This window comes from Ptychodera flava, chromosome 10, assembly GCF_041260155.1.
Source record: "Ptychodera flava strain L36383 chromosome 10, AS_Pfla_20210202, whole genome shotgun sequence".
Lineage (NCBI taxonomy): Eukaryota > Metazoa > Hemichordata > Enteropneusta > Ptychoderidae > Ptychodera > Ptychodera flava.
The window spans coordinates 42,507,915-42,521,482 of record NC_091937.1 but is presented as its reverse complement, the minus strand read 5'-3'; the positions used below and the strand labels follow the sequence as shown (position 1 = coordinate 42,521,482).

The 13,568-nt window shown below is 36.9% G+C and overlaps 2 protein-coding genes across 2 annotated transcripts; one reads left to right on the top strand and one right to left on the bottom strand.

The window, feature by feature from the left end:
• Positions 1–1,287: 1,287 nt before the first annotated feature.
• LOC139142848 (ATP synthase subunit O, mitochondrial-like) lies at positions 1,288–9,701 on the bottom strand. Its single transcript, XM_070713017.1, has 7 exons — positions 9,579–9,701; positions 5,638–5,682; positions 5,269–5,379; positions 4,124–4,196; positions 2,791–2,963; positions 2,242–2,328; positions 1,288–1,585 (listed from the first exon to the last, which is right to left on the bottom strand). The coding sequence occupies exons 1-7, from the start codon at positions 9,606–9,608 to the stop codon at positions 1,472–1,474; spliced, it is 633 nt and encodes a 210-aa protein (XP_070569118.1). The 5' UTR covers positions 9,609–9,701; the 3' UTR covers positions 1,288–1,471.
• A 141-nt stretch (positions 9,702–9,842) lies between these two features.
• Positions 9,843–12,714, top strand: LOC139142849 (small ribosomal subunit protein bS6m-like). Its single transcript, XM_070713018.1, has 3 exons — positions 9,843–9,996; positions 10,447–10,586; positions 11,239–12,714. Exons 1-3 carry the CDS (start codon positions 9,952–9,954, stop codon positions 11,420–11,422), a joined length of 369 nt encoding a protein of 122 aa, XP_070569119.1. The 5' UTR covers positions 9,843–9,951; the 3' UTR covers positions 11,423–12,714.
• The last annotated feature ends 854 nt before the right edge of the window (positions 12,715–13,568 follow it).

Sequence of the window (13,568 nt, the reverse complement as noted above, 5' to 3'; positions counted from 1 at the left end):
ATGTAAAGTCAAAATTAACACTACATTGCTGACAATATATTTTACCGTTTCTGCATGAACTTTTCTTTTTTAAATTATAGTATATTAGTACTTCAAACAGATTAACAGTTATCGTGATGTCAACCCATAATTTTACATCACAAAGACTGTAATTCTGCCATTTTTTTTGTTTTTCAGTCATTTTATAAATTTTGCACTGCACAAGATGATTGAACAAATTGCAATGTTTGAATTTGTAAACTCAAAGAATAAAAATCCTTTGGTCACAGATTAAATTATTTTTTAAAAAGAAATTTACTCTTAAACACTTTTAGCATATATTCTTTATACGGTCATGTATTTCAAGGAAAATATGCCTATTAAAACAGTAATGTCTTCACTTTCAATTTTTTTCAATACTGTGACAATTATCAGCCATGAGGTTATACAAACACAAGACCAGATAAGCGTTTTTCATCATTTTCACAGGACTCTTTGGAAAATCCATTAAAAACAGTTAAAAGTGACTTAAAATGATCACTTGGTATACATTTAATTTACAGATGCCAGGTTGTGTATTTCACATGCACTCAGGTCAGTAAGGAAGTGCGTCATTACTATTTTGGACTGTGAATTCTTAGTTCTGAATTATTTAACTTTTTCCCACATTGAACTATCTTTAGGCAGTTTATACTGTAGCTTATAATTTTTTTGATTGATGTATTTAATCATCTTTTGGGTTCTTTGGGTCCATATCCCACCTCATGCCCCTACATCATCAACTATTTACCAACAACTCCAGCCAACAACCAATTACCTGACCTGGCCACACATTAGAGAAGGTACAGCGTCATTGACGGTATTTTTATGAAAGGACATACCCTTAGTCTTTTCCCACATTTATTAGCATAAAAGTATACATGTCACCAACTTTTCACATTAAGTAAAGCATGCAATTTATCTTTTAAAGATATTATCTGGACTAAATTTTACCTTTAAATTATGGAATTAGTGCATAGAATTATCTCCATACAAGCAGTATTGACAAGTTTGGGCATGGGCATTGCATTGTTCGGGCATGATGTAGTGAAGTGAGAAAACAGATCAAAAGCAGAGCAAAAGTTGTAGCTACTGAACCTCCTTCTGGCCAACTCTCATTATATCCTACAGCTGTTGTGAAGAACTCCTGATCACAAGAGTTGGTGCCTGCTTTCATTGCCTGTGATTTGAAACACACAACAAGTTCTGTTCTCAATCACACACTGGACATAAATAGTAACGAGCAAAAAACGAGAATACTTGACACTCTTATGAACTGAACACACTTTTTATTACAATTTTGAATAATGCAGCAGTTTTTATCGCTGCAGATATTACAATAAATTTATCAGGCTATGTATTTATATGGAACAGTACATATCTAAAACCTGAATGCTGAAGTTACAGCAGAATTAGGCAAACACACACATCTAGTACCACAACCAAAACATTACTACACGCTTTCTTTCAGTAGACCAGACAGTCTCCTAACTTTAGACTCTGTTGACATATCTACATATTTGTCACCAATGTTGACAACCATGCCACCAATGATCTTGGGGTCAACCTACGAAGGAATGAAGAGAAGCCATATATGAACATAGGAAACTGTAAAAGCAGTGGATAACAAACTCTTTCAACACCGTGGTATATGGCTGAACCTAGCTGCAAAGAAGAGGTAGGTGTGAGGATGAGTAAGACTAAAAATCTGTCATTTACCTGTCTGGAAAATAAAGTTCCATGAATGTACTCATATATCTTTGTTTATAACGATTAAATACTGAACAATGGTAGATCATAACTCAGAACCTTTCCTGTTACGGATTTCACCTACACAGAAAACTTTCCCTTGCAGGCAAATTTGTGCACGGCAGAGATTTTTAATAGGATACAGCCTCTGAAAGCAGAAATAATTATGGGATAATGCATCATCTGCTTTGTTTAAACTATGCAGTTATACCAGCCCTGTGCAAAAAGGTACTTGCCATAGAAGGTCGGTAAACCCAATCATACATACAATACTGAGTCTCTCGAGATCTCTCAATAAGCTGAAAAGTCTATTAAAAATTCTACCATTCACATAAAAGGTCTACGTCATCTCAATCAGCTTTCTTTGACAGTTGTGCACACAGAAAAACTTCAAATGGATTTTTATGAACCAAATTGGACTAGAGTGGAATATTGAACACACACGGTTTGGTATGCTCCAGACAGCTTTCTTACCCTTGTTTCAAGTTTGAGTGATTCTCCTTTCTTGAGGAATCCTTTGATGGCATCTTGCAAACTCTTCAATTCTTTGTCATCGAGAGGCTGGAAACCAAACACAAAATATACTTGATTTGGTAAACTAGATTACAATCAATCTGTCCAAACAGTACCACAGTGTCACAAATATTGCCATTGTACAGGTCCATGTTACTCTTGGTTACATTGCTCAAAATTTTCATTTCAAAGTCTATCACATGTGAATTTGGTATTTTACTCATCACAAATTGCACCACATATACAATGCCTGATCAAAGGTAATAAGGTTTCCAACTAACTGTGCTGGGATCCTCCTTGGCATACCATACCTATTCCACCATGGAAAACAAAATCGCAATTGAGATTTCCATACTAAGTACTTGTTACCTGCACAAAAATACCGTGCTATGATATAGTCATAACACATTGTGTTCAAATCTTCACTTTGCATATCAAACTTCAAAAACAAAAAAATTCACTGTGAACACATTCCAATAATGCTAAAAAACCCATCGCAACGATGCATACCTGTGCAGTTGTTGCAACACATATAACTTCACCGCGGTGAGCGCTCATGATACGACCAAATGCAGTCAGCACATCTGGGATCTGTTTCATTCGCCCATTTTCAACAAGCAGTGAAAACATGTTGACTGTCACTGGGTTGCATTTCTGTTTGTTGAGAACTCCAACTAATGCATCTAGAAACAAAGAGAAATTGTAACATTTTTACTGTTTGTCATTCTAACAATGTAGAAACTCATTGGCTCACAGACGCTGTTATAAGGCAATAATGCAAACTCCTGAATCAGAATTGATTTTTGTGACTTCAAGAGATTAGCGCACACATTAACTCACACCAGATGACAATATGATACCGACTATAAAAGAATTTGAGAAACTACATGGTTTATAAAGAGACTTTGTCCATGGTTAAGGGGACATAATCCTTGATGTACTAGAGCAGTACCAACATGTATCTAATTAATACAACACACTTTGTTACGTTTTCATTTAATTTTAATGCATTGACAGTGTTTGTAATTTTTGTTTATTTGCTTGTTATTTGGTCCTTCCATTGGACGAGAAGCCCATTTACATGTTGATGTACCCATTACCTGGTTTTCAATTCAGAGAAGCGGAATGCCCTGCTCATGAACACTACACCATACAACCCAGTACATTCTCAAACTCAACATCTGATGACGATGAGCCCACTATTCTGGGGACCAGCCCTGGTCTCCAACTCCCCATACTTTGATTGTGAATTCAGTGCCCCAACCACTGGGCCATGGATGCCTGCTTCTAGTTAGCAAAGCCCAACCAAGAATATTCCTCTTTAAGGCAGTATGCCCCTTAAAAGTGACACACTAAAACTTTTGCTAGAATTCCTGAACCCTTTCACCACCATGGTTTGAACCAATCTCATTGTATTCTATGGTAAAATTGAATCACCAGAGAAGGATATGGGGTGAAAGGGTTTATGAAACTTTCAATCATACTTTTACAAAGCAAGAATAAAAGTCAGTGTTCACAGTGCAAAATTTGGTGCTTGAGAGACAGATTACCTAGCATTTATTGATATCTGAAATTCAAAATGGCTGCCATCTGTGTCAGCTCTAAGGCCAAAAAATTAAACTTCATCAAATTTTGAAAAGCTATGATATTAAAAGCTTTTCTTACTCAAAGAGCTATCTCTGCAAGTGGTAGACCAGAAAAGTACTGAAAAAATTTGAAGTTCCTAATACATGTCCCTGTGGTGTGCTCTACCCTAAAGTTATGTCTGTGATATGTAATGCACAATCAAAATTTGTGTTTTGGTAAAATATCACAATAGAGATGTTTGCATGGAACACTATACCTCTTTTGTCACTTCTTTTCAGTGTGGGGTTGAATACATACTCTGCAAACTTGACATCTTTTTCGAACAGCTCCTACAGAAAAAAAAATACCACAATCATTCGGTGTCGCTCAAATATGATCAGAATTGGTATATACCAGTATGGATACCAAAGATCAACAATACATATTGTTTCTATCTGTCCAGTGCAGGAAAATTCTACGCTGATGTTATGACAATGATTTCTGCACAGTACAACCTGAAAAACAACAAGAAATATTTAAACCAGAAAAAAAAAGAATGACAAAAGTAAATAAGGTCTGAAACTTTAGGTACTGGAGGTCAACTTTAGCAACATGCATAGCAGAAACAGTTAGTCCCTCTTAGTTGGACCATAGACATGTACAGTCTTCCCCCCTCTACTGTCTATGGTTTGATCTGGTCTGTTAATATGTAACAGTTCATAAACAATGACAGGAAATGACTCAAGCCTGTTTTAGACACTGGCCATCACTCCTGCACATTTGCAGGATTTTGCTTTTTGTTACCTCATTTGCACATTTTTGACACTGACATGTTCATTTGAACAAAGCCACATCTCAACCCCTGCATTTACCTGTACACCAAATACTGAGATGGTAGTTTTGGCAGTATGGGAGCCTTTGTGTGTAACGGACATACATCCGCACATACATACCCACATAGATACAGACATACAGACGCCATCGACTTGCAATATAAGCTCTTTTTGGTATTTATATAAATACCAAATATGAGCTAAAAACTGCCTTGTTTTGAATCTAAGCACACACAAAATAGCATACACTGCCAAGACATATACTTACATTAAGATAAAGTACAAGGCACACGTTCCTATCTTCATTCAAGACACCTCTTGATGTCTGGCCAACATGAACAACTCAATTACATCTATCAAACATTGAAAGCACTACAAACTGGTACTCAAAGGAGTTCATGATACTTTCCAGTCAACTTCTTATGTGCTATATAACACTAGAATTTGTTTGATGTTTCATACATGTTACATTATGAAAAGCGAATTCCACATTTCAGTTCTAATTCTGATATTAGATACATTGATAATTATTGCTTGCACAGAATATAGAGGAGGAAGTAATACAAAAGTCATGTAAACATATACATACCTTAACTGCTGACATGTCTTTCTCTACTGCATCTAATTGTTTGCCTTTGCTTGCTGCTGAATACAAGGCATGGGCATATCGTCCTCCAATACCATGAACTTGAATCGGTGGCTATACAAAGACATTGAATGTGAGCAAAGCATTTAATATATGATCCAATTCTTTTACATTTCTTTTTGTACATTTTTACTTTTTGAGACATTTCAAGGTTTAGTAGCTAAACTTTTGAGGCACAGGTCATGTTAGTGGAAACACATCGAACTTATGTATAAGCAACAGGGGTATAAGTGATACTTTGATACTCAGTTCAGTTTACTCCATCGAACAAATGATGAAAACTTTAATGGCAAAACATGATACTCAACTCACCTTGACCATCTGTGTTCTGACAACAGAGGTGCTAAAGCACCTTGCCTGAAACAGTACAACAATTAAAAGATTATATCAACATGGGCTTTTTCCATTCTACCAACGACAGTAAAATAGACACAGTAACCTTATATTTATAATGGCAATTTGGTTCAAGGTGTGATTGCACAAATATGAGACGACAATCAGAGGAAAATAAAAGACGCATATGTTGTGCATTTCTGCAGAGTTGGACAAGTGCTGCGTGTTGATGACACCAAATCAAGGTGCCATTGGAAAGTAGTTGCCTGGAATAACACTTGCTGTTGTAGGTTGTCCTACCATTCCCCATGCATTACAATATCCAAAGTTGTGGTAGGATCATTAAGCACGGTTGGGGTAGAGTCACCGTGGATTAAGGATAGAATGTTATGTTATGTTATGTTGATTCTGAACGCAGGCTCCCTAGTGCCTCTATGTTCAGCTCTGGAATGTCAGCTAATGTAGTCTTGTCCGGTCTGGTTCTGATAATATACTGTTCAGTGTAGTTATATTTCATTGGTTGATTCTTTAGGTAATTGTCCACGCGATTTTTGAACATGTTGATTGATGTTGCAGTGACGACTGGCTCTGGAAGATTGTTCCAAATGTCAGTGATCCTTGATGTGAAGTAGTTTCTTCTAAGCTCAAGTCGACATAGTTTTTTATCCACCTTGTATGAGTGACCTCTGGTTTGTAGGTATACAGCACGTTGAAATAAGTTCCCTGTGACCCGTCTATCATAAAATCCGCCCATAATTTTAAACATCTCGATGAGATCGCCGCGTAGACGTCGAAATCTAAGTGTTGGCAATTGTAAAATCCTCAGACGATCTTCGTATGTCAAATTCTGTAAACCTGGGAGCATCTTCGTCGCTCTTCGTTGAACATTTTCTATGCAGTCTATGTCTTTCTTCTTATATGGGTTCCAAACACTGGAGCTGTATTCCAAAATTGGTCTCACTAATGCTATGAATAGGAGTTTGAAAGTGCGTTTATCCAGATAATTGAATGCTCTTCTTATTAGACCAACTATTCTGTTAGCTTTATTCACTTGAGTCTGGATATGATCATCGAATTCTAAATTGCTGTCAATAGTTACTCCTATATCCTTCTCTTTTCTGACAATCTCTAATTCAGCTTCAGTTCCGTCGCTCCTGTGCATAGTGTAAATTTTGCTCTGGACAGACTTCCTCTTGCTATGAATTGGAAGTATTTTACATTTATCAGGGTGAAATTTTAAGAGCCACTTGTTGCTCCATTGAACGAGACTGTTCAGGTCACTTTGAAGAACATCTGCATCTGAGTCGCACTTGATTTCTTTGTAGATTTTCGTGTCATCCGCAAACAAGTAGACATTTGAATTAACACAGTCAGGCAAATCATTTATAAATAACACAAATAAGACAGGCCCTAACACTGATCCTTGAGGAATCCCACTTGTAACAGCATGCCATTTTGAATAATTTCCATTAACACAGACTCTTTGAATACGATCTTTCAGGAATTCCTGGATCCAATTACATGTTAAATGACTTATTCCATACTGCAAAATTTTGATGATGAGACGCTTGTGGGGTACTTTATCGAAGGCTTTCATAAAGTCCATATATACTGCTGTTATCTCCCCACCGTCATCCAAAATGGTTGTCCAGTGGTCAATCACATTGATCAATTGAAGTGTTGTGGATCTTCCTCCAATAAATCCAAATTGTTGATTGCTAAATAAATTATTTCTGCTCATGTGTGACACTATTCGATGACGTATTAACTTTTCCATTAATTTGCAAATTATGCTGGTCAAACTCACTGGTCTATAGTTTGATGGGGAATGTTTACATCCCTTTTTGAAGATGGCTGAGATCTGACCTTCTTTCCAGGTTTTCGGTATCGTTCCAGACAAAAAGGACTTGTTGAAAATGATGCACAGTGGAGTGTCAATAATATCAGCTAATTCTCGTAGCACTTTTGGATGAATATTATCAGGTCCAGGTGACTTTGAAACATCCAAATTCAGTAGTAGGTCTCTAACTTCCTTTGCAGTAAACAGACTGTCACTAGATTGTTCACCATTATAGGTTTTCTCAAGGAGGGTAAACTACTATCAGTATCGGACTCTATTGTGTATACACTGCAGAAGAACTTTGCCAGTATCTCTGCCTTTTCTGCATCACTGCTTCCCACGACTGTTTCACCTTCTTCAGTTACATGTAGTTCTGCAATATTTGTCTTAACTTTCCTCTTAGAGTTTACATATCGCCAAATGTTTACTGTTTGTTTTAGCCGATTCTGCAATATCAAGCTCTCTTGCCTTTCTGTCGTTTTTGATAATATTCTTCAATCTGTTTCTACTCTTACAGTATTCTCGATATTTGGCTGGATCTCTTGATTCTAGATATCTTTTCCATAGTCTATGCTTTCTTCTGATGCACTGGACAGTCTTTTCGTTAAGTGGTGTCTTTCCCTTGTGGTTATTTTGTTTTTTCACACTTCTTGATAGCTACATTAAGTCTATTCATGAACAGGTAATAAGCATCCTCTGTATTTTTTGACTGTAATAGTTCCTCCCAATTTATTGATAGTTCTTTACGTAGTTCTGCATAATCTGCTTTGTGGTAGTTATATCGTACCCTAGCCTTGGAGTGTTGATCAGTGTGGCAGTTCAATCCGATTCCCAAGATACAGTGGTCACTAGAGCCTAGCGGGCTGTAGAAGTCAATAACAGAAATATAATTGTCATCATTTACCAAAACCAGGTCCAAAATAGATGGTTCTGAGTTCGTTCTGGTCCTTGTGGGTTTGCTGATCAATTGGTATAAATAACAGTCTCGGAGACATTCTAGAAACTCTGTACTGTTTCTGTGTTTTGCCATCCACGTTGACCAACTGATGTCTGGATAGTTGAAATCACCAAAAATTAACAAGAGTGAAAAGTTTATACTGCCTTCAGTCACAGACTTCAGCAGAGTACGAAGATGGCTGTGATTATCTGTTGATGGGCTTCTATATATACATCCAATAAGCAAAGTGTCTCTTCCATGAAGATCAATCTTTATCCAAACACTCTCTTTAAATTCTGAGACTATTTCCACTTGTTCTGCTGCCAACTTCTTTTTAACATATATCAGGATACCTCTTAGTGCACTTCCGGGAAAGTCTGTTGGAAACAGGTCATAACCATCGATACCAAATTCAGCTAGAGAAACTTGATATCTCCGATTTTTTGGTAAAACTTCACAGATGGCTATGATATCTGGTGATGGGTTCTCTGTATTTTCAATGTAGCACTGCTTCAGTTCATCCAACTTATTAACTAGACTGTCAGCATTGGTGTAAATGCAATATAAGGGTTCAGCTTGAAAATTAATATTTACAGTTGTATTTACAATGGTATTCCTACTCATCCTGACCACAGGCGCTTGAGTTCCCAGTGTAGTACACGTAGAAAATACTTTACTCGTTACTGTACACTGAACACTCCAATAGCCCAGACAACTCACACAGAGTCACAGGCCTTCGTCTGTAATGCTATGTCATACTCTAGTCTTATGTCTTTGCTCTCAATTCAATTTATACATGGATCTGCGGCTTTCATCGTCAGCTACAAAAGTATGCAAACGATCTGTATCATTAGCGAAACAGGTCGGTCGTTCAGCAAAACGACCTTTCTAACTTCACAAGCTCAAATACTGTCTGTGCTCGGGATCGGATCTGAACACGATACAGAGGTCAGAAGTTTAGAAGTTTAATATGCCGGTAGCTAGCCGATACGCGATCGATTAGTTCAACTCGAAATGTTCCATTTTTCGATCATGATTCACCGTAACCATCGACATAAACACTTCTCAAAGCAATAGCTGCATAGATGTAAAACTATTCAAAACTTAATGAAGGTCTTTCATCAAAAGTGTGAATGCACTTACAAGCATTAGTGACCTGGAGGCAGCCATCATGGAGGACGTCTGTAATGTCCCGGATGTGACAGAAACCCTCTAACTCTCCGCTGAAATTTTAGAGTACCTGTCAAGATCCGGCCTAAATTTCCTTTCTTTGCATAATTTTTTTACACAAAAATGTTTAAAACATCTCTAGTTTTAACTTTTTTTGTGGAATAAAAACTTACAATACTGTTGTTAGTTTGATTTTCATTTTGAAATTTAATTACAAGTTAAAGGCCCCAATTGACCTGTTCATCACAAGGAGGTCGGGTCATATGCAAATTTTCTGCACGTACATGAGACCGCACATGCAAGTAACTACGATTCCGTGATACATTTTTTTCTTCTCCGTTGCAGAATGCCACGATACGAGCTTTCGCTTATATTAAGAGTCCTTGATAGGGTAAGCACTTGAACGAATAAATGAAAGTTGTTGTTATGTGAATGTATACATATTGTAACACCAGTAAGTGAGAACTACACTACCGCTATAGTTGAACTACCTTTGGAGATCACATGCAGCTCAACCGGCCACTTCAGTCTTCAGGATGTATTGAATTAGGACGATGCTCTTTATTCAGACAGTCACTGTGCCATACGCATGAGATTTCCACGTTTTAACATCTAAAGTTAAGATTTGTGTTTAAAGTTATCTATTTTGCATCACATATTGGAGAAAATCAGTGATGGCCTCATTTAGCCAAGGAAAGCAACCCTATTCTCCACATAATGTACATGTTCTTTCGAAAAGTTGTCCCCTGGTAGTAAAGGTTAGGGTTTTGTGCTCGGGTAATACATCGCATAGTGAACACAAGAAGGTGATTTGATTTCCCGTTTTTCTATCGCCTTTCAGTCAGAAACCATTGCAGCCATGAGAAGAGTTGGTGAAGCCATTATTGAAAGAGGCGGTTTGATAAGAGCAATTGAAAACCTGGGAGAGAAAAATTTGCCTTTCAAAATGATATCACACTCACAAGGTTACAGAAGTGGAAGGTAAGAACAGTTAATAGTGGTAAAATAACTCTTTGGTCCAGCTACTATGGAGAGAGACATTTCCAGGTTTTGAAGTCATACCAACACTGTCATTCTTACAATGATGGCTTTTTCTATACCAGTCACAATTCTACTGATATAAGATGTACCTAGACCTTTCAGTTCAGTCTTCTTTACAAATATTTCAGTAATAAGCAAATCCAATCAGCCAAGCTTCCCTACTGCTGGACTTGATCACTTGTGAACAGCCGGCTCTAGCTACTTTCAAAGTAGCTCTACTCGGCAGGGCTGTGTTACTGGCGTTATACGGCCTCCCACCACAGCCGTATAACGCCGGTAACACACAGCCCTGCCATGCAGAGCTACTTTCAAAGTACTTCTTCAGGTACACAGTGGTAAGTTACAGTTGATAACTGTCTTCTATTAGGGCCAGCATTATCCATGCGTCAACAATATCAGTATACATCAGACACAATGTGTTTTTCCAGCAAGGTGAATACTTTGTATTTTTATAAACTTAAGGAGAAGAATAATAAAGCATACCGCTCGTATAGATCAATACTGGTAATAATGAAAATATTAAAGCTTACCAAAATTGTACTGGTCTTCTTAAAATACAATATGTATTTTAATGACTTTAATTTTTCTTCAGATACATCATAATGGAGTTCGAAGGCAAGCCAACCATTGTCAAATCAATGCGTGAATATTTACGGCGAGATGTTGATGTCATCAGACCAGGTGTACTGAAACTTGATCCATACAAGAAGACACGGCCTGAATGTGATGGACCTGAACAGTCAACTGTCCAAAGATCACTCTCAGATGCATCATAGCATCAAAGGACAATTGTACTATAAAAGTGCTATTTTTGGAGATTTAAAGAAAAATATGTAAATTAAGTTTATAAATTGTGTCCAGTATGAATGTTCTCTTAGAACATACGAATTTGAACAATTTCATGATCTTCTGTACAGTCATTTACAAATGATGACCAAAGTTTAGAATTATCAATGAAATCAAAGCACAGAAGGATTGTTGTTCTTCATCAGTGTCAAATCCATACTATACAGGAACTTTTTTGGCATTATTTTGGTTTTTAGTTATATATATGACTATTATAATAAGGGGGTAAAAAGTGTTTTTTGTTTTTCAAGTTCATACAATACTTTCTATGATCAACACCAGTAAATTATGTGTGACGCAAGATTTGAAGAAAACTTTTGCTACCCAAAGTACAGCAACTATCACACTTTGAACACAGGGGTCAGCAAAAAGGACCATGGAAAATGGAATACAAGTTTTCCAAGCACCTTTATACTGACCCATGTGTTTTTAAATGAAAACTGTCATGTCTGACTCTAATTGGCATGTATTTCTTTTGGATGACCAAAATTGCATCATATTTTTGTTCAAATACTTGTCAGTGAGTCTTTCAGCATGTTTTGAGATTCTGACCTATGTAAGTAACTGACTTCTCAAACAAAAAAACTGCCAAAAACACTGCAAAAAGTTGTTCTGCATACTGAAACATATGAAGTCATCAGTCATAAAAAGTCTCCTGACCTGCTCATTGGTGTCACACAATGTTCAATAAAAGATATTCTGGAAATGCACACCATTTCCATCAAAGTATGTGAATGTCATTGATGCAAATAGGCCATGAAAATTATTGAAGATTGATAAGCCAGCATATTTAAAGTGTCAGAATAGAATATTAATGGTGAGCAATTACAGCAGTCCTAGAACCAGAGACTTTGTCATCAAGCGAGGTAGATGACACAGTGAATGCTAGTAGTATCTAATGATAAGAAATATGTAGCAGGACTAACAAAGTAGACTGTAGGATCACTAGACTGGTGGTGTTAGTGGTCAGTTGACTACTAAATATTTGACAGATATGATCATTTCTGTTCACAGAATGGCAACTTGCCCCATACTCTATAAATTATGACTCTGGTATTTTCATAATTTGATTGCTTTGCCTTTGTCAAAGAGATATAGAAAACCCCCAGTTTCCAAACCTCTGAATGTTTAAATACAGCAGTTTGGGTAAATACGTTTTCCTGTTGTATTGTCACAGCAAGTTTGTGTTCAAGAATAAAAGAATGCTTGTCAATTAATGTCACTTGGATATTTTATCTCTTTGCAATCCCGATTTCTTAACTAGATAGGTACAAATCATGAATAAATTGGGTTCCCATTATCGTCAGTCTTTGAAAAATGTTTAACTTATTTTGTTACTGCTATTGTTCAGTGTTTTGCATGTCATTCATACAATCTCAATGGATTTCCTAATTTCTGAGCAATGCTATTGATGTTCGGTAGTAAAGGAAACTGCCTGGTTCAGGTAACTTTTCTAATCTGTGACCGGTGATTTTTTGAATGAATGCCTATGCCTGCTGTTATGACCATTAAACTGAAATACTTCTTGCCAAAGCTAAGAAGGTAGGCATTAAAACGCATTTGAAAAAAAGTTTCATCACAGCTGCTTGTAAAGTAACAGGAGACCATACCAGATCACTATTTTGAAAGATGGCAGACTTCGACAGGTTCCAATGACTAAAAAGCAAAAGCAGAGGGGAAACCATGACAAGCAGTTCCAACCACCCGCAGTCTCCTTGACGGCATGAAGTTTATGGCTCTACTTGATCCGAAAAACAGCGACAATCCTTCCATTTTTGAGGAGGACTTCTCATTTCTAAGAAGTACTACTTAACATTTAAATCATGTCAACCAAAAACAGGGAACTTTGTTTGCAGGTATATAGAGTTGATATTATGGATGACTTTCGAATGCAAATTATGAATAACACCTAACTTGTGGGCCTGCTGGCATTGAGTGATAAAGAGCTGGTTCAGATGGAGAGAATTAGCATGTATACTTACCCAACGACAACTTGACATTGCAATTCATGTACAAAGCTGACAAAGTATATGATAAACACTTGTAAATTTAGTCAAGTGTCAATCGAGTCTTTCA